The 27,099-nt window shown below is 39.1% G+C and overlaps 1 protein-coding gene across 4 annotated transcripts in view; it reads left to right on the plus strand.

Annotated features, from left to right (window-relative positions):
* DYNC1I1 (dynein cytoplasmic 1 intermediate chain 1) overlaps positions 1–27,099 on the plus strand; it is a 183,251-nt gene that overhangs the window by 4,020 nt on the left and 152,132 nt on the right. The window contains exons 2-4 of one of the 4 annotated variants that reach the window (XM_015617547.3): positions 12,113–12,230; positions 14,355–14,469; positions 17,165–17,306. In XM_015617547.3, coding sequence (XP_015473033.1) covers positions 12,123–12,230; positions 14,355–14,469; positions 17,165–17,306 — 365 coding nt within the window. In that variant the 5' untranslated portion in view covers positions 12,113–12,122. The remainder of the gene's footprint in view (positions 1–12,112; positions 12,231–14,354; positions 14,470–17,164; positions 17,307–27,099) is intronic. The other 3 variants (XM_015617549.3, XM_015617550.3, XM_015617548.3) reach the window with 3 other exon arrangements.

The raw sequence follows: 27,099 nt of genomic DNA on the forward strand, positions 1-27,099 counted from the left end.
AAATATAAATAAGTATAATAGAGGATATATTTCTTATCTATTTATATCACTTTATAATCAAGCCTTCTTTGATTCTAATATTTTCAGGCTGAATTTGACAGAAAAATCTATGCTACGTTGGTACTGAAACTATGCTGTGTTAGTATTGAAAGTTAATCACTGTAGGTCTTAGACCACATGCAGGGAAAATATGGATTTCTCTTGCCTTAAACTATTCACCCCTTCCGTTTCATATCCATTAAAACAGATCTTAGCTTTTAAAGGGCATAGACAGCCATATTAAATCCTTACTATTCAAGGCATGCCCTTGTTTCGTGTTTTGCACATTAGGCCACCACTGTTAGGATCAGAGTGGTTACCAGGTCACTTGGTAATTGGGGCAAAGACATTTCCAGTGATTGCTATTATATATTTCTAGAAATTAAAATATTAATAAAGCAGGGTTACAGGGGAAAATAAACAACAACAAACCAACCCAGACTGTTTCTTCTATTTGAACCTGTTTGTCCTGTTTTAAAGACTGTTCCACTGACACTGAGCTTTTAAAAGAACTTCTTCTCAGATTCTCACAGCATGAAGTTGGGGGACTATCTAGACTCATGACATTTTATATTCTCTTTAAGTAATATATGCCATTTTTGTTAATCTCATTATTCAAAGTCTTATGACAGTGTTGTTTCTTTCATCAGTTTGTCTCTAGTTACAATTTGAGCAATTGCTGAACCAGAAGGTGGTTTGTATCATAATTCTGATTTATTTCAGATCTTAGCTTGCCCCTAAATGAATTAATTCTTTGTTCTTTTTAGCTCAAACTGTTCATAGAGCTTTGTCACACGCTTATAGCACTTTGTTACAGGCTATCAACTTCTGCCAGTCTTCATTGCCTAGGAACACAAATTACTTCTGCAAAAAGTAGAGAAAAGATAGTTCAAGTTATATGCACTTATGACTGTAAACTGTGTGTTGCATTAAACAATGAATGGCTTAAAAATCTATAACCTTTTGGAATGGAACAAGAAATTTGACCTAAATCATACCCCCTAGTGTGCAGTTAGCTATTCATGTACATAATCTGCTGCATTTGGCAAAGCCTGTGAATGTTGTATTCTTGCCTTTCACTATCTCCACAGTAGTAATAATAATACAACAAAAATTCTGCTGATGGGATAGGAGGGTATTGTACTGGAGACAAAATGAAAAAAAACAGTGATGCCATTCTCTCTTTGTACTAAAAGAGCCCGTGGGAAAACTGTCCCTTTATTTCCCACAATATTTTCTTTTTCACAGAAGGCTGAATAGCAAGAAAATGCTAAATTTCTCAGCCTTTAAGGGCCTCTGAAAATATTTTAAAAACACCCTGTGCAAATTCAGTACTTTGTCTGATAATTACAGATTAAAGATCCTTAGGATTTTTCTGATATGTTTAAAGCATAGAACTCAGAAGATGACAGTAAATTATATTCTTTGTTAGGGGCTAAGGTGGCAAAACCCCTGTGCTTCAGCCTTACTACTGGTGCTGTGCACACCTTTTACAGCAGCCTTTATATACATAACATTTATTGTGTTTTATTGTTTACTTATCAGTGACTCTGGGGGCAGACAAGTAAAAAACTCTAGACTTCCACATTGACAAACAGATGAGTCTTTTTTAAAAAAATTGTAATAAAATGCAGCAGTAATATTAGTTAATACTTGTATTGTTTTTGAGGTCTTTAAATGGAGACCATGCCTCCTCAGAGTTGATTCAGTAAAGTTTAATTAAGTTTATTTTTTTCCCCAGAAAGTTTCTGATCTCACTAAATCAAGTGATGAATTAGGAGTAAGTATGATTAAAGTTGGTTGCCTCCCATTTTTTTGTGTTATTTTTCTTGAGGTACTGTGTATGTGTGTGTATATATATATGTATGTGTGTATATATGTATATATGGCAATAAGACTGCTGTGCTTTCTCATATCATATAATGTCTACTTTTTCTAAAGAATTAACTGTAACTATTACTCAATTACTCCTGCCTTCTCTCTGGTTCTCTCTTCTGATACTGCAATGATCTGTAGAGTTTTTAAACTATGTTCTGCTCTTTAGAGGACCCGTTGGAACCAGTTTAACAGTTGGATGTGGCTGAAAACCAGACATGGACCATTTCTGATTGCCTTGTGGACCTTCAGCGGTCCAGTATTTTGACAGCCACTAGTAAACATTGATCTATTTTCCAAAACTATCTGTATCGAGTTCCCCATTTGAAGAGAACTGATGGTCTCTAACTAATGTCTTGGTCTCAAATTCTGGAGCCAAGGTCCTGGTGTCCTGGGCCTTGCACACTCTGGAGGTGTCCTGCAGTGTGCTCCAGGGGTGTGATTGCCCCAACACTTAGATGGGGACTTGCTTTCTTTTGCTCTCAGCCAGCCCATTTGCAAAGCTGCTTCTCAGTGGAAGCCAGGGCATTTGAGAGATGTGTGTGTGCATGGGAGAGAAGGGCTCATGTGCAGCCAGCCTTGTCTTTGTAGGAGGCTGTGCTTAAACATGTCCACATCTTAAACCTGGGATGCATACTTGAATTCCACAAACTGCAAGTTCTTATGGTGCCTGGGAAGCTCAGTTTCACCTAAACTGACAAAATGGTGTGGAAACAGAAACTAAAATTGCTGTCCTCAAAAATCAGCTTGGCTCTCACCTAGCTCCTGAAGCACAGGCAGTCTCTAAAAACTCACTTTTTTGCCTTTTTTGCCCTTTTCTGATGTGTTCTTACCCTTGAGCCCCCAGACTCAACAGCCAAGGTGTTCACTCTGTCTCTCTGAGGCTGCTTCACCTAGATCACACTCCTCAAGCCCATGGAGCCAGACTGTGCTCCATGCTGAGCTGCAGCTGGCAGCATCTGCTTCTGGTTTTAGTGGGACTCACCTAAAGTACAAGAGTCTCAGGTAATTTTTACTTTTGCTTAAAGAGATATTTGCCTTCATCTTTTATCTGACCAGCAACCTATATATCTTCTGCAGTATGTACCTTTCCAGTCTTTCCCGCTGAAGCTGTTTCACAAAAGTCTAATGTATTAAAGTTTCTTTGGGTGCAACAGAGCATGTGTGTGAAAGAGAAAGGACTCTTCAACACCTTGCTTCAAACACTCAGGAGGAAAGAGAAGTCTTTGGCTCCAGATACTAAATACAGCATTGTATTGTAAACTAAACAGTCACTGCGTATAATATAAACTAACCCTTAAACAAAGACTAGAACCCAGGGGCCTCTGTTAGGGATTACTGTTCGCTCTCTTGCATCTGCTTTTTCTGGTCCAATGAATCTTTGCAGAAAAGAAATTAATAGAAAATAGCTTCAATGATTAAGAATGCAATCTCCATTCCTCCAGTCCTTCTCACTTATAAGCCAGCAGTCACCCTAGGAATGTGGGTTTCAGTCTTCTCAAGACAAAAAAGTCCAACTCCCCCCTCCCCCCAAAACAAACCATAAACAAACAAACAAACCCCAAAACATGTTCCTCCTAGTTTGAATGCTTTAACCACAGAAAAGATAAATGAAAGGCATAGATTTTTTGATTCTTAGTCCTCTCTCATATTGAAGTTCTTTGCACATGTCCTTTAAATCATGCTGTCAGACATCTGCATTTATCATCTTGCCTTGTTATCTGGACATACCTTTTTTCTCTTCTGTTGATCAACAGGGATGTTTGGCAAAGGCAGGCTCTGAGCATTCATCTAGCTTTATTAGTACTGCCAGATAAGCCCTGGGAAGTACAAAGAGAATGGTAGCGTTGTTTATTCTGCTTTTTGTGAACTTTCTGCATATTTCTTAAAGCCAGGGCTCTTCCCTGCTTTCTAAATCTTTAGCTGCCTTGACTTCAGAGCTGAAATTAATGTGCAATATTTTTAACCTAGTTACATCCTTACAGACATCAGCGCAAAGCAAAGCATATTTTGTCATAAGAAAGAAACGGTATCTGGGTAAGTCTTCCAGCAAAACCTGTGTGATGGCAGCATAGCTTGTTCTTTGATGTCTCTCTGGCAGTTGTCATAACTGGGTTAAGAAGCAGACACTAGAGCATGAATTTTTCATGTTTGGGTAAATGGCTTAAAGTATCACTCTGCTGGCCATGGACCACTAGGGTTATCTCAGGAGGAGGGTGGAAAAGTTCAGAGGGGTCAGTTTTACCCCCCATATGGAATGAAAGTATACGTTTTAATGGCTGAAATATTTTCAGGATGGAGAAAATGTCTTTGTTACACTTCAGGAGAGACTAGCAGACATCCTGAAGCAAAATTCGATATTCGGGTTTAGTAAATCATTAAATTTATCCCTGGGAGGCACTTTGGTACTGTCATGATGAACAAGGTACTTTATATAGGTTTTGAAGAAATGGTCATATTAATGACAGCAGCAGATGTAATTGACATCTGATCATTGTATAAGAAATACATACAAAAGAAATTGAAATCAAAGGTAAGTGACCTGCAGCTTGAGATTTAGATTGTTACCTCTCTCACATTATCCATTTCTAAAATCTTACCAATTTACAGCTTGAATTTGGTTGTCTTTTAATGTCAGAAAACACATTTAAGTAATTTTGCTAGGTCGCAGAATCATAAAATGGCTGGGGTTGAAAGGACCTTTGGATAACCTTATTCAAAGCCCCCTTCAGTGGATAGAGACACCTTTCACTCAGAGCTCCACCCAACCTGGCATTTAAACACTTCCAGGGATGGTGCATCCACAGCTTCTCTGGGCAACCTGTTCCAGTGCCTCACCACTTTTTCCTAATAGCCAATCTAAACCTACTCTTTTTCAATTTGAATCTCTTTCCCCTTGTCCTGTCACTTCATGCTGTTATAAAAGTCTCTCTCTCTTTCTTATAGGCTCCTTTAAGGTACTGGAAAACTGAAATTAGGTCACCCCAAAGCCCACTCTTTTCCTGGCTGAACAAATCCAAATCTCTCAGCCTTTCCTCACAGGAGACATACTCCATCTCTCTAATCAACTTAGTGCCCCTTCTCTGGGCTTGTTCCAACAGCTCCATGTCCTTCCTGAGCTGGGCACCCCAGAGCTGGGTGCTGTGTTCCAGGTGGGATCTCTCTCACCAGAGCAGAGCAGAGGGGCAGAATCCCCTCCCCTGCCCTGCTGCCCACGCTGCTTTTGGTGCAGCCCAGGACACCTTTGGCTTTCTGGGCTGTGAGTGCACATGGCCAGGTCATGTCCAGCCTCTCATCCACCAGCACCCCCCGCTCCTTCTGGGCAGGGCTACTCCTGATCTGTTCATCCTGCAATTCCTCTCTTGAGAAAACTGGGAAATTCACAGAAAAATAACACAGTGCAAGAAGAAAGACCAGTTAATGTGTGAGGAATGTAGAGTCAAAAAAATTTGGAATTTTATTATGTCCATTCCTAGCCATATACAGAGCCACATGGAGACCTGGGTGTTACTGCAGCCAAACAGTAAAAGATAACAGAGAGAGAAGCTGATAGAGAGGGCAGTGATCAAGAATGCTTAGGAATCTTATATTCTACAAGATCTAAATGTCAAGCATGCAGGTGGTGTGCTCTTTGTAACTGGGGCACAATTCCTCAGTCAGATCTCTGGGAAGTACAGATCAGTATTGGCTGCCGCATCATCGAGGACCATCTCGCAGCAGCATATCTGAGATCACTGTGCAGTTATAACTGGGCTCATTAATGCTTATTGAGAGAAAATCCAAGGTACTAAAAAGACCTATTTAAAACTCAGTTTTCCTTGAGGTGAAAGGCGCAGTTGTTTCTGTGGAACTCAATATAAAGACTTGCAGCAGTTTAGCTAGAGTGACATGTTAGTATGAGTCCTTGAGTTCCTTCTGCTCCTTGCTGGAAGGTTGTGTGTTTCTTGCTCATCTCCAGCAAGTTGTTGCCAGCAGCTTCTTCCACTTCAACCTTGATGGCTCTTCCATGGCACTAGGTTTGTTGAAATTGAAAACTTAATGGTAAATTTAAGAGACTAAAGGGGCATGAGAGAAAAGGATGACAAGAAGGTGCTGCTTCATCAACACTGCTCCTGATGCTGGAAGAATGGGCAGTAGTAGTGTTGTGCTGACAGGTTGTTTTGTGGGGACTCTACAATTCTGCTGAAACTGAGTTCATTTTGTAGTAGGGCCATGATGAAGGAACAAGAGTGAAAAGATTCAATGTTAATGGATTGTAAGGGATGTGTTACTGAGCAGTTGTGGGTACATATCTTATACTATGTCAGCATTAAAATAAATAGGCTAAAGACGTGCTGACCTGTTGCATAGCAACCAGGAGGAAGCACAGAACCAAATCTCTGGATGCTTGTGATTTGTAAACCTTTACAGAACAAAGTACAAGACCTTTGCCCATCTGCTAGAAATGTTCAGAAGCTGAAGGAGAAAAATGGTACATTCCCTGAAATGTAACACTTGACAACTATTTTTATTTATAGATAAATACACAGATGCAGTGTAAAAAGCCCGACTATTTTGCCTCAAGGTTATGTAGAAAAAATACTTAGTCTCTCCAATTTTACTTAGTGTTTTCCTGAATTCATCACACATAGGAGATTTCTTTAAATACTGCAAATGCTGAGTTTTTGCAGCTGCAAATATTTGCTCATTGTTGTGATTTTGCAAACATTGATATGCCCATTTAGCAAAATTATTTATGTTATTCTACTGAAGTCAAGTACAAATTCTGATGCATGATGAAAAGAGGCACTCATGTTTATTTAAAAATTGCTGTTGAGATGCTTCTAGCCCCTCTTGCCCATTTGAAGTGTGTTTCAAACATTATTTTCAAATGAATGTGATGTATTGGAATGCATTTATACTAGGCTAGCAACTCCCTCTGGTTTCTTGCAGACCAAAGATGTTTATCTGCTTTGTACAGTTTCATTCTTTGCATGCACACTTCACAGTTGTGGAAGTCATAGGTAGATCTCAGGGGATTTTTTTTTCTATTGCAAAAATAGATAATATTTCTAACTGTAAGAAAGATGGTAATTTTTACCAAGTAGAGGTAAATACGATACATTATAGAAATGAATATTTTTTTTCCAGTGGAACACTTCATATGTCAGAGTTTCAATAGTAATAATTCTCCAGCTCTTTAAAACCAAAACCATTGAGTAATATATTTTATTGTGCATCATCTTTTGCATTTCACACAAATACGTTTTGCAGTTTTGGACTCAAGTAAGTGGCTATTTACGAAGGCATATGAATAATACATGTACAGCATCTTTAAATGCTAGATGCTGTCTATTTATGTTAGATAAGTATATTAAGGAATCAATTATTTATAGTTAATTTTATAGGACCACTAATGCCATATGTAACAGTATTTAATGAACCCCTTTGGTAATTGCAATGGAGATAATAACAAAAAGGGCCACACAGGAAGTCACAAACCAGGAAAGACCTCAAAGCTCAGGAAGGGTAAAATCTCTACTCCTTTTGGAAAATTTATACTCTAGTGCAGCCTACTGAATGAACAGCATATAAAAATCCTGCAAACACCAAAAAGCAGTAACATTTGTAGGCTTTTTTTATGTAGCTTTCCAAAGCTACCAGATTTGCAAACTTAGGTTCCTTTTCAGATGAGCTTGGCAAAAACATGCAGGCAAAATGTTGTTCTAGCAAATACAAAGAACAGCCTTGAAGGAAGGGAGATCTTATATATAGTTTACTTTTTCTACTTAAAAAGTGCACTGCTGTAATTGCCTTTTTATTTTATTTGATATACATTGGACATTTTAGGCTTATTTTTTCCTATATTTAGTCCAACCTACGTACACGTCTTGCAACTCTTTGTACCAGTTCTTCTGGGTTTATTATTCTAACAAGTATCAACTTATTGGTACTGAAATTCAAGTAAAACCTTTTTAGATACCTGTGACTGTTTCTGCTGTTAAGTGTTCATATAAATGCTTTGGAAAAATATCTGCTCAAACATTGTGATATTGATCATTGATAAAGACCTTGTAGTTTATAAAGCTGTAGTAAAACTGGCTTGCACCTGTAAAAGTACTTGCATGGCTTTTAGTCCAGTCAAGGATAAAATGCTGTTGTTTGCATTTTTGCATTCTTACTGCTACCACAAATGCAATGGTTATGAGATGTTACTACCTGTGGGATGAGCTTAGTGGAGTAGTGTGACCTATGTTGTGTACAGCGAGAAGTTTGTGCAAACATCATTATTATTTTAAGGTGAATGTAAATTGTCTTTCAAATATCTTCTTTCATATAGTGACAAGCTAAAAGAAGCTCCTGAGAGCATTTTAAGGACAGGATTCTTCTCACCCTGTCTGGGACATTTACAGTGGAGATTTCTAGAACTTAATGTAGATCGCTCAGGGCCCTTTATCATCAGTAAAAAGGAATTGGTGACTTTGGGGTGACTTTGGGGCATGCTTAATCTTAGCTGCTTTTAAACATCTGCTTTAGGAAAAGTGGAATCACTTCCTAGGATACCCAGACTCTTTTGGTTTTACCTGTACTGGAGGTAGGGATAGCTCTGCACGTACAGTGTGGGCATGCAGGATGCTGTGAGCTAAGCCAGTAGATGGTGAAGTTCCAGAAAGCAGTCCCTGGAAGGCAGCGCTGCGTGTGCACAGGCCTGGGCAGCTGCCATCGTGCTGGGTCTGGTCTGTAAGTGGAATTTACTGCGTTTCCAAGCCTAAAAGGGAACTCTGAGGCATGTTTAATGCACATGGGGAAAACTGACATCTTGAAATGGAGCACTCCATTTCATTAAAAGGCATGCCATGAGGAGCCAGCTTCTTTCTTCAGTATCTCAAAGGAAGGAGAATTTTCTCCGAGTATTGGGAGTTCAGGCAGGTGCTCTCTGTGCAAGGTCCTGATAATAAGAACCTGTGCTAGCATGTGTGGTAAGCTCTTCTGGAGTGAGAGGACTCTCTCTCCCCTTTTAAATCCATGACAATAAACTGCAAAAAAAATAGAAATTGATCTAAGATCTAGGATTATGCATCTCCCTTAAAGAGGGGAGCCCCAGCCTGTTGCCCTGCTATGATAATTATTTCTACACTTACTCAACGTTCAGTGTGTTTGTTCCTCTGTGTTCCTTCTCCCACACAGGGGATTTAATATCTTGAGTACAAAATGTGCTCCCCAGTGATTCCCTCTGACCAGTGGAGATTAGGTTGTGCATGAGCCTGTCATTCTGTACCACAGAGAATGTTAAAAATAAATCTCTTTTTCTGTTACCCTTTATCTCTCTTGGTGTGGCATGCCTTTTGGCACTCACAATGGCATTTATTAGAAAATTTGCTCCCATTAATGAGCAGTGTTAACTGCGTGGTTAAAGCCAAGCAGAGTGATAAGTACATTTGCTTCCTTGCTTGCTGCTGGCTTGCTGGAGTCTGAGAAAGATAGTTACATACCCTTGGTGTTCAGTTTGTGCTAAAATTGTAAACAGCCAGTCTGCAGGTTGGTAAAGCTGTCTGGGGGGTTCAGGCATAACTATAATATATTCAGGATGAAAGTATGTAACTGAGCTCTGGCAACATTCTTTGAAAGAAATTTAATACATCGTCTTTGTTGTATGCAAGATCTATTTTGTTAAAAATAGAGAAAAGTTATAATAGGATTTGATCACCCTGACTGGAGCATTGTAAAAAAGGGGCCAGGCACTAAACCATTGATGCTCAAATCAGGGGAAAAGCTAGTTAGCGTCCCTGGCATTAAGGGAATGAATTTTCAGAAAGCCATTCATTGATATCTGACAAACAGCTTGAAAGGGATGCCAAACCCTCAGGGCTTCTGTCAGTAGCCTTAAAATGCATTTGCATATTTTTTGCATAGAAACGGGAGCTCTCTCTCTGTTCCCAAACTGCAGAACTAAAAGGATGCAAAAACTCTATCTAGTCCAAAGAGCTCTGAGGGGGCAACTTCACAATCAGAATTCAAATGTGTGCAACAGATTAGGAAAATTACTTCAAATAGGATTTCAACCATGTCTAAGAGAGACATAGAAATCCTGAACAGATTGGTAGGCAAAACACTACCTGCACTGCCATTAAAATGTTGGTTTTTTTTTTTCCTCTGGGCATTTCTCATGTGAAAAATAGCTCACTGATGTCAGCTGATCACATAGATTAATGTTGTTTAGGGTGCTACTGCTTAGTTTTCTTGATATGAAATACATTTTTTTTTTCTGACTGTTTTGATTTTTTCCAGTTGATAGCAATACTATTATGGATAGGATGAGAGTGATGGAGGAACAAAGAAATGGTGGTCCTCCACATGCAGCCAGTGTATCCAGTGGTCCTGTTGGCTGGCAGCTGTCCTTCCTAGCTGTACCATTTGCTGGCAGCTGTTGTGGATTGAACCAGAGTCCCCCTGCCTTGAAAGGGTGCCTTGCCAGCATGGGCAGCTCTGCTGAAGTGCAGGATCTGTGACAGTGTGAGCTGGAGCTTGAGCTGCTCTTTTGCCTGTCTTTTCATTAAATAGTTTCCTTGTCTGATTCCAAATGTTATTCCATTCTTTCCTTTAAGGAAAATGTTTGCAAAGACAACAAAGCTTTTGGGGCCAAGATTGTGCTTAATGTGCAGGTGATGTTTTGTTGGCAGTGTCCTCTATGTCACAGGCTAACTATGCTTTTATCATTTCGAGAAGGAAGCTGATGTCTGCAGTGAAATTTATGATGGGTGAAAGCGCCATGTAATTTTTAGCAGACAATTCCATCCAGGCAGTAATATGAGCAGAGTTCTCATTGTACTAACAGAGAGTTGACATTCAAATTTCCCATGCATCGAGTGAACAATAGACTTCCATTGTGTATACGTGGCACTGCCATTGATCTGATTGATTTTGAGGTGCAGCAGAGGATATGGTCGGTGATGTGTGAACAGGAAGGGCACAGTTAACTCTTTTCATGAATGACTATATTAGACATGATTTTCATGAATGACTATATTATATTAGAGCTGTCTTTGAAACAAAGTCCTAATAAGAAAATCAGTATTGATACCGTTAGATTACAGTTCATAATGATGATGATGATGTTAAAAAATCAATAAATAATCTGCCGTTAAATTACGGATTTTTGCAACACTGGTGGAACACCGTAGGAAAAGTTTGGTTTAATATCTTCTTTAAAGATCTGTCTCTCTATCTGTATAGTATGACTTTTTATTTCTTTACACTTCATTTTCAAGGCTCATGTACATCAGCATAGGCTGATAGAGATTTAAAAGACAAAGCGTATCTGTGGCTTCACATAATAAGAAAAGTGAGTTTAAGTGGTGGAAGAGGTCTTTCAGCATTTTAGAAGAAATGTTTTTGCCGAGTTTGTGTGGTTGGCATCATATCAGGAGTGTTAAGCTTGTCTTCTGCCTCTTGGAAAGATGGTCTGAACACAGGACTGTTGGCAGAGTAATGTGCTGCTTCATTAAAGAGAAGCTTCCATTTACTGGGTTGCCTGGTTTTGTGCCTTGTATTCTTGGAGGAATGGCCCAGCTTTCCCTGGAAAGAGCGGAGGAGATTCCTGGGCAGGATAGCTCATAGCTTGGTGAGAGTGCTGGAGGGGTGAATGTGAGAAAGATACTGAGACTGAATTGATGGTCTGTGTGGGACTGTGTTGGTGGAACAAAGGATCCTGCCTGGAAGCTGTGCAAAGCACCTGCAGAAGCAAAAGCTCTCCCGTTTCCATTTTTTGCAAGTAAAATTATTACTTGTCTAAGAAGTATGGGCTGTTTGGGGCAGCTCTGATTCTGGTACTTGAAATCTGTTTGTGGATCTGAGTTCTACAGTCTGGCAGAGCTGCTGAGGATCATGGAAATCAAAATACTTTAGCTTCACTTTGAAAGCATTAAAGCATAATTTTGAACAGCAATAGGTTTGCTTCACAAAGGTTATTTTGTAGTAGAGGCAGTCTGAAATATTCCACATTTGGTGATATTCTGGTTTAGAATTAATTTCTTGAAATGAAAATTGTGAATAAAATATTCCACTTCATACCATGTCAGTATAGTCCAAGGACCAGTGTTTATATAGAAATATATTTATTGTAATTTTAGAAGCCCTCCTTTTGATATAATTATCTTTTTTTCCAGTAAATAGGGTAACCATTCAATTTTCACCTTGATTTCCATGTTTTTGTTTTCAGCAGAGTCAAAATGTCAGACAAAAGTGATTTAAAAGCAGAACTTGAGCGCAAAAAACAACGTTTGGCTCAGATAAGAGAAGAAAAGAAACGGAAGGAGGAAGAAAGGAAGAAAAAAGAGGTAAATTTGGAACACCACCTTTTAGATAGCTCATGCTTGGACAAGGGGCTTGCTGAGGTTTTGGCGTCTCAGTATTATATGCCCCAAGGCATCTGTCATGTGGAATGAGATACTCAAACCCACGTCAGACTAACCTTAAAATCAAAAAGCTTATTTTTAGTCAAGAATGTTGGGGTGAGGGAATTGACTTTAAAACCACGGCACTGTCAAATGACAGCAGTTTAGACAACATGATGTGCATGTGTATGGAGAAAGAAAAATTGATTTGCCACAATGCTTTTTCCTGGGCTCTCCTTCAATGGAAAGGGAGTGGAGAGTGGGGAAAGGCAGAAAGAGGACTCACATTTTTTCAAGCCATTACAATCTAAATATGTATTTTTGTACTCTGAAGACTAGTTTGATTACTAGCTAAGGTAACAGATTTACAATTATTATTCTCCAGTAAAGTAAAATATAATTGCAGTTGCATTTTCCTCTTCTGGCATGGTTGCATCTTTCAGTTCTGTTAAAGTTTGATTGACATATTAGTTTATTTGTCCTTGACAATATGCATTAGGTTTATCATTAAGGGATTTGTACTTCTTTTTATTCAGTCACTTAGTGGAATAGAGGTGAGAATTGACAGGGAGTGGATATTCATTTTCATGCAAAGTCAGAGAAGCATTAAGTGATTATGCTTCCTTTCCTTCAAATGTCAACACTTACTATAGTTTAAAGCACCTGTTATCCTTTACTAATAACTGGTTTCCTTTTAAACTGACACTTTAATATTGTACATGAATTTCATGGAATTACCGTGGAAATGTGATGTGATCCAAGAAATCAGCATTCCAGTTTTGGCTGTCTTTAATCTTTTTTTCATTTGAGCCACATTTGTGCAGTTACAGCCCACGCCCCAGAGAGGCTCCCGGACTCGCTGGGGCAGTCCTTCATGAGCAGATCTTTAAATGGTAACGCTTTCAGTGCCCATTGATAAAGAACTGGAGGGAAGGAGGCCAGGCTAATGGCTCAGGGGAGCTATTAGGTCCTTTCTCTTTGTCCCCTGACTCTGACTTTATGCTTTGTGGAGGACTTGTGGTGGTTAAAACTTTGCATTGGCCCTGAGAGCCCTGTCTGCAGAAAATGCTACAGTGCATAGTTGTGTAAATCGGCTGTGCTGTGGGGCTGGATGTATACAGGAGTGAAGGCTGACACTCACAAAGGTGCTTGGCCATTCACATAGGTGCAGGACAGCTGTCTACAACCCTACATACACTGAGAGAGTTCATGAGAAGAGCTGAGCATAGGAATATGCCTGGGCCTTGACTATAAAACCAGTGTTTCTGGGCTGGGTCCGAACTGGAGAGCATGGGGATTGCTGCTGAATTTCCAGGTTTTCTGTTGTGCCTGCACCAAGATCAACACCAGTCTGAGGAACTGTACTAGTCCTCTTTTCCAACACTCTGGTTTCAGCAGAAGGGACAGCCTCATTGTGGGATTCTGGCTAATGCAGGTGCTGCTACTGTTTTTGGGTGCCCATAGATCAGAGTGGGAGAAGGCTAATGTGTGGAAGCTCCAAGGAGGTAGAGATAGCTAAGCAGAGTGGGGAGGGTCCTGTGGACCTCTAGTGGGCCAAGGACTGCCAAAATCCTAGTTTAGAGGGCTTTGCACCTCTTGGATATTGAATGTAGGACCTTAAGCCACATCACTGAAATGATACTTCATTTCATTTCAATGAAATTTCATTCTTGATCCTGAAGTAAGTAGGAAAGGGCCAGTTTTATTCAGGATAATGATACATGTTGTTCTGCGGTCAGCTTTTGTGTTAGTTGAAAAAGTTTGCACTTAATGAGTGAGAAGCAGAAAATTTCCATCATTGTCCTGTGAAAATTCTTTCAAATATTCTTGCAAAGACTGGTCTTACCATCCATTTAGGGAAAAATACTGTTACTGATATATACATTATAAATTATCTAAGTTATAAATTACCTGAAAGTATCAACATTAATTTCAAATTGTACCTAAGCAGAACAGCATATGAATATCTCCACACATATAATTGCTGGAGCTGATTATATGTTAAATAATTCCTAGAGCTGATTATATATTAAATAATTTTTTCTGTTTTCTTCTGGCTTAACTCAGGCTGATCTACAACAGAAGAAGGAGCCAGCTCAGGAAGATTCTGACCTAGACCGTAAAAGAAGAGAGACAGAAGCTTTGTTACAGAGCATTGGTATATCCCCAGAACCACCTCTAGGTATTTAAGAGAAGCACACTGTAAAGCATTCAGCTCTGCCACAACTAATGCTTTATTTCTACCAAAGCATGCTTGGCTTTTTTGATTTTTGGCTGTATTAGTGAAGTGAACTCTTCTGTTTGAATGCCTGCCATACCATTCACATATACAAGCTCATGGCATTTTGAGTACTTGTCATTGCCTAAAACATCTGTTTCATTTCTTCAAGAATTTTTTATTAACATAATGCAGGTTGGTTTTGTATATCAGCAGTGATTTCTTTTCTGATGGACTGTTTTATCTTCTCACTCAAAAATATAAGTGCTGTACTTCATTAGCCCCAAGTTTTGTTCTAAAAATTCAAATTAAGTATTTGTAAGGAGGGAGGAGCATAGTCATGTGGGAACTCCCACTGAGTTTCTTTTAAAATTAAGCAAAACTGAAGAAGGAAAATTTTAAAAACCCCAAATCACAAATGGAAAAACACTTATCAACAGACACTATTGTAGATTTTTTTTCCTGGTTTCGTGTGCTTGACCTCTTTTTTGGTTTTGATGTTTCAGTTCTAGAACCTGAAGTATTCAGTAGAGTGTCTGAGTATGGGTTACCTTGATTAAGAGCTGCCTCATTTGTTGAATGATCCTAAAGAGAGAAATTCCCCTTCTTCCCTTTTCCCTTTTCCCTTTTCCCTTTTCTCCCTTTTCCCTTTTCCCTTTCTTCCCTTTTCCCTTTTCCCTTTTCCCTTCCCTGTTTCCTTTTCCCTTCCCTGTTTCCTTTTCCCTTCCCTTCTCCCTCAAATTTGGGATCACTTTCACTATTTTAGCTGAAATCTTGGCCTCTCTGGAGCCACCAAGCCTTTTCATTAATTCATTTAGACTGAATCTAGGATTTTACTCCTAGTTATTCTTGCCAGTAATATATGGGAGAAACTTCAAATTTTACAAAATATTGAAGTTTTGGTTTAGGCATTTTACATTTACAGATTCCTGAGTGAATATGCAAGTAGGTAGTGACATTCTGAATTGGAATTTGAATTAATTACTTGCATCAACTAACATTATTGAGGAAAGTTACTATTTTTATAAGTTATGGTTGAATGACTGAAGCTTTTAGATACCACTTCTCAGAAGAATTGTCTGACAAGTAATGGTTAGGTTATTTTTATGTATAATAAAATATGTTTTTAAAATGATATAATTTTACAAAAGTAAGGTTCAAGATAAAATCAGTACATTTTTATTGTAAAACATTTTAAATAGTCATTTTTATGTAAGAATGAGTATATGTGTCCTTATAATTTTATTAACAAAACACATATATTTACGTTGTGAGTTATCAGTTTTTATATCAGTTACTTTTTTTGTGTTTGATACTGCCAAAAGAGTATGTAAATTCACATGTAAGATGTGATTCCTTTTAGTTAAAAATAATGTTTTTTTCTCTTTTTTTACATACACGCACAATTAATGTACAAAGGAGTCTAATTCCACCTTTGCACGATGCCAGGTCTCACTGTGAATATGGAATATGTAAACAACCAGACATACCTGTAACCTGCCAAAGGGCTGTCACAAAGATGAATTCACTTTTCATGCTGCAGTCATTTCTGTGACAGTCTCTAGGGAGAATCTGCATTAAATGTTTGACCACATGGAAAATCCAAATCTCTTGACAGGTCTGTCATTATACATTGTGAAACATAACAAAGTATTCTAAAGTTTTACTCTGTTAAATCTATAAAAGAAAATGCACATGATTTAAACCAAATGGAAACTTTGCTTTTGCACTAAACCCTCTTTTTGTGTTTTATTCAATGTGGCTGCTTTGAAGAATACTTACTTTAAATCTTGACTGGAGCCATCTCCTAATTTTTAATATTTTTGAGAAACCATTTTAAAAGAAATCAGGATATTTTTACTCTTTTATTTATTATTTCTTTGCTGAAGAGCTTTAACTCGGGCTGACCTTGAGCTATGAACTTCCTTTCCTGTTTCAGGAAACAAAATTGCCTTTGCATGAAATATGCTTCAAAAGCCCTGGCAAGGCAAAGAGAAAATAATTTCAAGTGCTTGGGCAAATAGTGTGTAAACCAAGGGAAACTTTTCCTTGTGTGTTGAAATCATGTCCCACCCAAAATGGAAATTTTTCTATGACCTACATTACTTAAGAAAACAATCACCAAGTAAACTAATGTGTATTCTCAGCATCTTTGGGAAATGATTTTAACTTAGCTGCATTTCCTTATTTAGCTTTTATTTTTTTATGTCATTTCCACACTGCAGCCTTAGAGCATATCTAATGGACACTGGCTTTTAATTTAAAATAAGAATTTGAAAAGTATGCTTGTTCTGTTGCCTACTTGACTTTACCAGAAGAGTTCACTTAGTTTTTTGACAAGACAAGCCCCTAATATTTCTTCATACCTTTAAAATCTTTTGCAAGTCAGCTTCAAACCAGACTCAAGAAAACAAGTGCTGTTTTATTTCCACAGGTTAGCTTCTCCATTGATTAGCTGTAGATTCCCATTGGGCTTTCAGTCCTGTCTAAATACATGTCAGTTTTAACACTTCCAGAAGACTTAAAATTCACTTGACTCTCTTCCTTTTCTTTTTCTTTCCTTCCTTATTTGCTTTCACCATTTCAAACTCTCCTACTCATTCATCCACTATCATTTTGGTCCATTGGTTTTGATTTGTCTGACACTGCTCTTCATCAGTGCAGTCGCTGCATGTGTTAACATGGGATACCTGTTATTTTCATTATTTAGTCCCAACCCCTATGTCTCCCTCTTCGAAATCAGTGAGCACACCCAGTGACGCAGGCAGCCAGGACTCAGGGGATCTGGGACCCATAGGAAGGTAAGACACAGAGTTAACACACTTGAATAAATGTGAGGTTTTTTTTCACTTTGCTCTTACTTCCCCCTTTTTTCCTTGTCTGCTGTAAATAAGAGCATGCAGTATTGAATGTCTACTTTTGTTTCTGCATTGTCCACTGGGTGTTACCCAGTAAGAGCGGTCTCAGATCTGAGGCAAGTAAATGCATGCAGCAAATGGATCTTAAGCTCTGAGCCCCAAACCCTATAGTGAAAGCAAGAGATTGATTTACACTTTTAAAATGGCCTACAGAAAGCTGTCATGCTGTTTGGAAATACATGAAAAAAAAGGGAGATGTGCCCAGAGGTAAAACCTGTTATTCGTGTTGAGTTATCTTTGTTCACATAATCAGTCCCCTTGGAATTCCTCCTCATGCAACACCAGGTTGCCTCAGGTTCCTGAGGCTGACTGCTCACTGCAGTGTGTGCCACTGAAAGGGGCAGAGAAGAGCTTGGACGGGAACAGGCTGAAACATCCCAGGACCCACTGGCAATTCTGTCTTGGAAACTCTGGATATTGGAGAGTTTAATGAATAATGGACAGGAAACAGCTCTGTTCTTGTTGTAAAGTGGAATGTGTGTGAGGGATGGAAACAAGAGTAATCTTATTTTTGTTTCCATGGGAGAAATAAAAAATGAAGTGGCAATCCAAAAAAAATTCCATCTCTGGAACAGAAAATAAAGGAGAACATGAGGATGCTGTACAAGCAGCTACACTGTGTATTTTGGGAAAAAATAAAAGATGTAAAAGATGGAACCTAATAGTTCCTTTTGTATCACACTAAATCAAGATAGAGCTGAGCTGCCAGCTCATCCAATTCTGTGAGCCAAGACTTTGCTAATGGCTTGAAAGCAGCGTGTTTGCTTTCTGTAGTTAACAGTGCTCAGTAGACATCAAATTATACCTCTACAGACACAGACTGCAATGTGACAGAGCTTCAGGTCACCAGATTTCACACCACACCAACCTTCTGCTTAGAAAAATCACACTTCCATAAGTAGAGAGTTTGTTGTGTCCCCTTCAGCCAGATGCAAACACTCTCCCTTTCGATGTGGATGCTGCACAGCTGCTATTAAATCAGCTCAGCCCCGCTCCCAGGACTACCCTCTAGAAGAAATGGAGCTTGTTAAGTGAAAAGACCTAGCCTGTAAGATGTAGCAGTTTAAAACACAGAAAATAGTGTAATTCTGCCTTAATAAGTAAATGCAGTAGATTTCCACAAGACAAAATTCTCTGAGTAGAACAAAAAACCTTTTTAAGCAAAGTATAGCCTTCTGTTCAGGATGAAGCTATTTACCGCAGTCCTGCATGAAGCTCTGACAAAGCTGGGTGGAGACTTCTAAATTCCTGCTTTTCCTCTGAACCCTAATGGTGTAACTGTTTTACTATTAAGGTAAAAAAAGGCTCTTGGAAGAATTTATTTGGCTGTTACCCACTTTGGCTCTCTGTCAGCAACACGCAATGAAAGCACATGACCACGTGTCCTTTCAGAGGAGAATGGAGTTTGTCCCCTTCTTCCGAGCTCATGACATTCTGCATTGTGAGCTTTCATTTTGGAGCCATTTTCCGGCTTCTTGAGGCCGTACTAGGAATTCGGTGGGAATCCTAAGACCTTGCTTGTAGTCTCCCAGTTTGCTTGGCATATTCTCAGGTATTGAAAGGGCTGTGCTGTGCGCCAGGAAGGCTGCTCGCAGATCTTTGCCTGGAGCGATTGGTTTGTGGTAATGGAAATACGATAATGTCTGGTCCAGGCCCTGGGGAATGTGTGTAAGCAGTGGATAGTATTGGCAATTAGTTGAATTAGTGTCACTGGGTGCAGGTAGATGTGCTCAGAGTCCGTGTGAACAGGTGCACTCCAGCCTGCATGTGTGATAGAGTGGTCAGACTTGGCGAGGAAGATGTTGATAGAACTGTCATCACAGTGGGTAAACAGGATGAAACCACCTCAGCTGTTTTCTCTGAGTAGTGCACAGACCTCTCATCTAACTTATTTTATTAAACTTATTTTACTACATATATTGTTGCCTGTTGATCTGTATAGACAAGGTTATCCTACTTCATTTTAATTTATTTTTTCTTTTCACTTTCTGTGATAGAGGGGGCACTTCTGCTGGATCCCCTGTCATGCCATCATGCTTATTAGCTCTTTCACTTTTCTGTACTAGGCTGAGCTCAGGCTTTAGAGGAGAGCAGATTAGTTTCAAAGCTGCTAATGCCCCAATCTCAGTGATCACAGCTTGTCTGTTGTTGCTGCTGCTAACTGCTGCAGAAATAATGAGCTCACACAGCCTGGCAGAAATCCTGCGGGCAGTCTGGTTACTCATTGCTGAAGTGTTCCCCAGAGGAAGATGATGGATATTAAAGAAAAAAAATTAAAAAATAAAAAAGCTGTGAAGTCACAGATTTTGGCTCGTTACAGGAGAGAGGCACTGTTGAAAGCTTTGAAGAATGCAGGAGATCTTCATACGTTCCTGTAAGAGGGAACATATTTTGGTACAGAACTAGGTTGTGTTCATACTTCTTTGAGTTGCTGATACTTCTGGTAGTTGTCAGACTTAATCTGTTAGTCCCAATATCACCAAGTATATCTGAGATATGCTTTGATCAGCAAGCATCTGCGATTTCTTATATCAAAGTGAATGTAGTTCAGCCAGAAACACAGATTTATGACATCTGTTTTTCAGGAAAGAAAATTGATAAAGTGAGAGTTTGAACACTGCTTAATTGTAGTCCTGGAACCACAGATCTCACTCAGTCTTACTTTGCAAGATGAAAACTGATTAGTAACTTGCTCACCAAGTTTAATAGTTACATAGGAGCAAACAGGCTCCTGCAGCAGAAAAGGTGAAAGCAGCAAAGTATTTGGTATTGAAGTTGGAGAAATATAAAACAGAAAAAATTCAACAGTGAGACAGATTCACTGCTAAAGCAATTTACCTAAAGAGTCTGTGGGACCTTCTATCAGTGGTCATTTCTTGTCCAGGATAATGTGCCTGGCAAACAGGCAGACAATAGGTCAAACAACAATTCATTCATAAAAGTTGTACAGCCCTTTTGTTGCACAGGAAGAAAAGCTGCATGGCCACAATAGTCACTTCTGCCTTGCAACCTACAGACTAGTAGTGCTGCTATCCTTCAGGACCATTGTCCATTATCTCCAGCACAATAGCCAGAGCAATGTTGTCTTTTCTCTGATTCACTGTATTAGAAGAGGAGGTGTGGACTTTGTAATAGAGGAACCATTTCTATCTTTGGCATCCCAGGTTTCTATGGGTTATTTTTTTGGCTGATTAATCTTTAGTACCATTTTCCTATTTGTCATAACCTTTTCACTGGGGAAAACATTAGGTTTGAGCAGCATTCCAGATTCCCTCTGAGCCATGACGGCAACTGTAAGAATAAGCAGATGTTAGATGTATAACTGTTCTAGAAACTGCTGACTGAATGTTTTCACTTGGACAGGAGAGCCAAATTTTTATTATTTTTTTTTGTGATCTTGGGGATCATATCTGGGTAGCCAGATGTGTGTTACACTTTGATTTTGGTGCTGTTCTTAGTTACCAGGCTACACTGAACAATTCACAGGAGTTGTTGCTCAGAGAACTACTTACCTGTCTCCACATTGCTTTACACATCCCATTTTGCTTTTCTGGATGCCTGTGTTGCTTGTGCAACACAGATAGATGGAAAAATGACATAGCCTGAGCAGATATCCATCTCTGAATAGATGGGTCATTGGTTCACAGAGCTTTCTTATATGATGTAGTCAGACATGACTCATTTTGCATAAGACAGTATTGCAGGATTGCATGGAGATTCTCCTTGTAATAGAGTATGCTTGGCTCTTTCAGGATAGGTGTTTTGGTTTGTTTAGCATTTTGTAAGCATTTTGATGATTCCCTATGTCCTCTTGCTGATGGTCAGCTTATGCACACACAGACATGCACAACTTCAGTGTAGATTTGAATTCATATGAAGACAAGGGCTGAGGTAAAGGTGTTTGCTGAGAGCTCCTGTGCTGTAGCATAGCGTGAAACACAAATTTGTTTCTACTAAAATAAAACTCCTTTGTAATAACTATGTACATCTCCCTGGATACTCTGAACTTTTACTACCCCAGTGTGCTAGAGAGGATGCTAACTAATATAATTGAGCCACAATGAAACATGCCCATGGAGAGGCAGGTTCTGCTGCTCAGCATACCTTAGGCATTTGTAAGTGTTGTCTTTGCAGCACTCACATGTGAATTTTGAGTTTGTTGTCTGAGGAAGTGCACAAGGACAGACCTTGTACAGTGCCTCAGAGACAGGCAATGCAGTATAAGGTTTTGTGGGCTGAGCAGCTCCCTAGAAAGACCTCGTATCCTGGCTCAGGCAGGGTCCATCTGCCCTTTGCATGTCAACATAAGATAGCAGAAATACATCTGTGCTGGGAGGAGGTGCTGCTGTGGCTGGGCAGCCTTCAGGGCTCACACCAGCCTGCATTGGTGTGTGTGCCTGTGTCACCTACAGAGGCTCCTGTGCTCACCTGGCATCTGGCATGCTGGGAGGAGTTCCTTTTGGGGACCAAGGGGTGATTCATCCCTGTGGCCCAATCTGCCCTGTATCCTTCACTGCTCCTGTGTGTTCCTGGCTGGGAACAACCTCCATGTGCTCAGATAGCTTCACTATCCTCCAGTAGTAGGTTTGCACAGTAGCATCTCATTTATTGTGAATTGTGTGTATGTGTGTGCCCAGAGGAGTCCCATGAGTGCAGCACTTCCCACTGTGCATTGGGGAACATGAGAATCCCATCAGGCTGGGTGTAAGGTTTCCTACCTGCCATCTGCTCAGTGAACAGCGCCAGGCTCAGCTGTCTTGGATGTGTAAAGGTTAATGGTTGCCCTCCCTTCTGCAAGAATTTTACGTGTGTTCTTTTTGCTTTCTAGCTTGTGTATATTGCTGTGCATAGGTTTAGGTAGATGATTATTTTGTGGGCTCACATAAAGACAAAGATATTAATCTTCTGGTGGCTTCTTCCAGAGGATGGTTATTTCAAAATGGTGCTTTATCTGTTGTAAAATAATGTAAGCTGGATTATTTTGTGCTGTTTCTCTCATAGCCCATTGGACTGTGCTGTGGATTTGTTTGGCTACAGCTACTCATTCTGTAGTTATTGTTCTTATTTGGATTAGGGTACAATGTAGTACTTGGTTTAAATGGTTCATATGTGATTTATGTTGTTGTTCCTTTGATATCACAGGTTTTGTGATAAGTTTTATGCACTGAAATCGATTAACTAACTTCAGTGTATGAAGCATACTTGCAGTAAAGCAGGGTTAGCCCTTCTTTGGATGAAGCTCTAAATATTTAATGAAAGATCCTGTGAGAATGCGTTTGAGCATTGCATTAGGTAGCAAAGAAAACAAAAGATAAAGGGAAACTGAATTTCTCAAAGAGATTTTGTAGCAGTAATATGCTGGAAAAGTTAGATCACTCTGGAATCCTGATTGTCTCACCATCACCAGTTTTTTTTATTCTGCATAAAATACATAAATGAGCAATCCTAGAAATAGAACAGCTGTCTACAATGCTGGAGCACTTTTCTCTGAGGAGCAGTATCCCCTTTGGCTTTGGCTCATGGCATGATATTTTTGTCCACTAGATCAGTTCATCTTGCAGTCACTGTGACCTCTGAATGTTCCCAGTTGTATTCCAGAGAATATAATAGCAGCTGTCACATTAGGTTGGATGTCCTTACTGATAAAGAGTCAAGAGCATGTCTTCTTCTCTCTCATTCTGTTTTGAAGTTTGCTGACAGTCTGCATTTGTGTATATTTTCATCAGATATGATCCTGTGTTCCTTCCATCTACCATGGCCACTTTGAGCCATTTTGTTATAAAAAGAAATACACTATTTTCTTTCAATGTGTTTTCTTTCAAAGTGTTGATGTTCACTCCAAAATTGTATTGGCCCAGTGCAGGATATGATTCCAGTTCTTTTTCTCTGCAGCATATTGTTTACTCATTTTTGTAAAGATAATAGGTGTTCTGATTTATAATGCAGTATCTAAACACACACACACCAGTCTTGTGTTAATCCCACGTTACTTCATGTCTGACTGTCAAACACAAACGTTTCATGCTTTTCAGATACACAGTCAAAAGGAAAGAGATAGCTCTGGAGCATCTGGGCACCAAATGAGTCAAAGCATGTCATTATTTTATAGTTTTATAAATTTATTTTATAATCTTGTTCCCTGTCAGTAAAAAAAAAAAAAAAAAAAAAGATATCTTTACTCCAGTGTGTTCCTACTACATAATATTTAAAATCAGAAAGACACTTTTTGTTTGATGATCTCTCATGAGTACATCAAAGTGTTTGGGTTCTGTCTGTTTTTCCTGAAAAATCAGGCTTGGCGACTCAGCTTTAATTTTCAAACAGCTTCTTAACTAGAACAGTAATATAACACATCAACAAGCTGAAGAAAGGGTATTCTAGAGAGAATGCCATTCTCTCTATTAAGTGTCTACTTTTCTATTTAATTAGACAGAAAAAGAAGGCAAATGAAGTTAGATTCTGGTCTCTAATTTGTGCAGGAAGGTTGTATTATTGTAGCAGATGACCTTTAATTGTCCATATAGCATATTTCCTATGTTCTCTTTAGCTGTAGAAAGCATCTCTCACAGACATTAGCAAAACCATGTTTTCTGTAAGACCTGCTAAAACCACTGCCAACAGAACCACACTGCCTTGGGCTTAGCTACTTTATCATTAAGCAAACGCATTTGACAGGTTCTTTGCCGTGATGCTGTTTCATCACTGCCACTCAGCTTTGCATTACCAGCATTTCATTGTGTTACCACATTCAGAAATGACAGGGATCCTTCTTCACTTGTTCCAGGACAAGTGGGCCTGTGATGTATTGCCTCAGGAGCAGCAGCTGTAACAGTTATTGGTAGTGGATTACTTTCTTTATGGTGCTTTTTTTAAGATCAATTTATATGTACAAAATGCCTTCTAAATGGCTGCTTTAGTGGCATACTTATTTCATAAATGGGCTGAGCCAAAGGGAGGTACAGAACAATCTAAAGACTCTAAGGGAGCTACACTAAAGACTGAGGGAAAATAACTACTTCATGGCAAACTATGCTTGCATGGTGCTTTATTCAGACAAAGAAGGATTGTAACCCTAGGGACTGTTGTGTAGTCTTTCACAGTGCAGAGTCAAGAGAATTTTTCTGCTTGGTGGCTATCCACTAAATGGGATAGCCTGTGGGATGCTGTGTTGCCACTCTGTTTTGGTGGGGCTTAGTATGGGGTGTGCGCCATTACATGGTAGGACAGAAATTGATAACACCCAGCTGCTACATTTTTTCCCATTAAACTACCACAACTCTGTTGTCAGGATTGCTTGGCACACGTTTCATTTCCAGTTTCCAGCAGACTTAGAGGCCAAATCATGCCTTAAGCCTTCTTGACCTGAATGGTGATGGTTTCTGTGAAGCAGTGACAGTGTCACCTCCTCCCCTTGCCTGGGGGGACCCCTGGCTGTCTCTGCTGTCTTTGGCTTAGGAACTCTGCTGCTTTTTAAAGTGAAGCTGCCATCTCCCACACCTCCCAGCATCAGCCTGATTACAGGATAGCAGTGGGTGACTGTGTTGGGCTGTCTGCACATCGCAGCTGCCCTGCATAGATTAGGATGCAAGACTGGGGGATGGCAGATCCCTTACACTGTTTTCCCTCCTTTTCTCCCTGCACAAGAACCACAATCCTTCTCCTTTACATTCAATGAATATTTAGCCCTAGGTATCTAAAGCCTCTCCCTGCCAGTTTTTTGGGTTTTTTTTAGCCGATAGACAGAAGCAGACACCTTGGGGATTGATATTTGGCAGTCGCTTTCAAGTGTCTGTTATATCTGACCTAGAAAGTAGGGAGTGTTTTTTGGTGTGTGCCAGTTACAAAGTCTGAATGGTCCATATTAATTAGAATCATCTGCAATCCTTTTAGCATGTGAGCCTCTGGCATCATTAAGGATTTTCATGCTTTCCTTCCTAAAGGATTGATAGAGTTCAGTCCTCCAGATCTTTGATTATTTTTCTCATTAGCAAGCATCTCCATGCTATAAATCAAAGGAGAAGGAAAGATTGCTGTTCCCAGGGTGCTTCGTAAAATGCCTTAGAAACCTGAGCCCCAGCTGCATCCAGAAGAAAATAAAATTAATGTATAAAGCCCCACTTAACCATTTAGGTTATCAGCCCAGCTATAGTTAGTTCTCTTTAGTTATTTACAGGCATATCATCATATATTTAGTCAGACAATCAGATGATTTTTGGGACTAAAACACTAATCCTCTTAAAACAAAACAAGTTACTTGCTAAGGCTAGCTCAGCTTAAACAGTTCTCTTGCACTGAATTTCATCTTGATTTAATTAAACTTCAAGATCACCTCCTATCTTAAACTCATACAGTTTGTGTATGATGTTTTCTCCTTCTCTAGCCTATTAAAAAGACTTTAGGAAATTTTCATTCACAATTTTATGTTTTATCTGGAAAAGTAAAAAGGTTCAATGAGAAACTATTTCAGTAATGAAATTTTTAGAATTTTTCTTCAAACGTGTAATGTGGGAATTGCTGCCACAAGTGAGATACTGCTATTTTTATTTTATTTTATTTTTTTCCCCAAGGAGTTTTGAAACAGTCTAAGTATGCCATGTAAAATTTTCCATAAGCAGAACCTATGAAAATGAATGTCTTTCCATTTAAAACTGATTTTGATTCATAAGTTTTAGATGCACTTACTTACTTTAATGGTTCAAACTCAGAAAATAATTTCTGAGCTGTTCTATTAAAAACCAGATCATTGGGTCATGAGAACTTCGGACATTTTGACTGTTAATGTGAAAAATTTTTGATAACTCTCATACAGTGATTTCTTGTTTCAGCTCTAATTGTAACAAAAATCTCATCCCCTTTTGGAATGATTTTTCTTTTTCTGCCACAAAGTAAATGATATAAAGGATGGGAAACACTATCTCCTCTTTCATCTAGCAGTTACTGGATTTTAATATCAAAGCAAAATGAAAAAATTGCTGAAATCTTACACATTCTTCTTCAGATGAGTAATAGCAGACCTAAATGTTGTAGGTTCCAACCTTGGTGTTACCTCTTTGAGTCCTCTGCAAGTTTATGGATTGCCTTTCCTAGATTTGACTATTAAATATTATTTTGACTTTTATGCAATTGTACCCAAAGCCCCTTGAGGTTTATGAGGAAACTTTCCTCATATGCATATCCATGGAGTCTGGATCAAAGACTCCTAATGTGAGTACTGCAGTTCCTTTCAAGCATTTGCACGAGCTGATAGCATGTAAAACTTCTCCTGCCAAGTTCTTTCTTTACATTTGTGATCATTTGAGTTCTGTTTTGCTAGTTCTTTGTTTCAGACTTACACTTGGTATGAAAGCCAAGACAAAAATAGTGTTTGAAAAAAGAATTTTCAGGGTTTGCTAAGGGAATAAAACAACTTGTGCCATGCCTCTGAACCTGTTTTTTATTACTGCACTTTCAAAATGGCCATTTTGGTATCTGGCTCTCAGAGTAAATCTGTGTCAGCTCTAACTATTTGACCTTCTGTCCTCACAGATCCAGCCTGCTGCCTACAGTGACCCTCCTGGTAAACCAGCATAAATTTGCAGACTAAGATTTCTGTGGCTATAGAATGTAAAGTGTGAATATGATATTGCCAGGAGATCTGTAATGCAGACTGAATCAAAGGACAGACTTCAAATACAGC

Source organism: Parus major, chromosome 2 (genome assembly GCF_001522545.3).
Source record: "Parus major isolate Abel chromosome 2, Parus_major1.1, whole genome shotgun sequence".
Taxonomy (NCBI): domain Eukaryota; kingdom Metazoa; phylum Chordata; class Aves; order Passeriformes; family Paridae; genus Parus; species Parus major.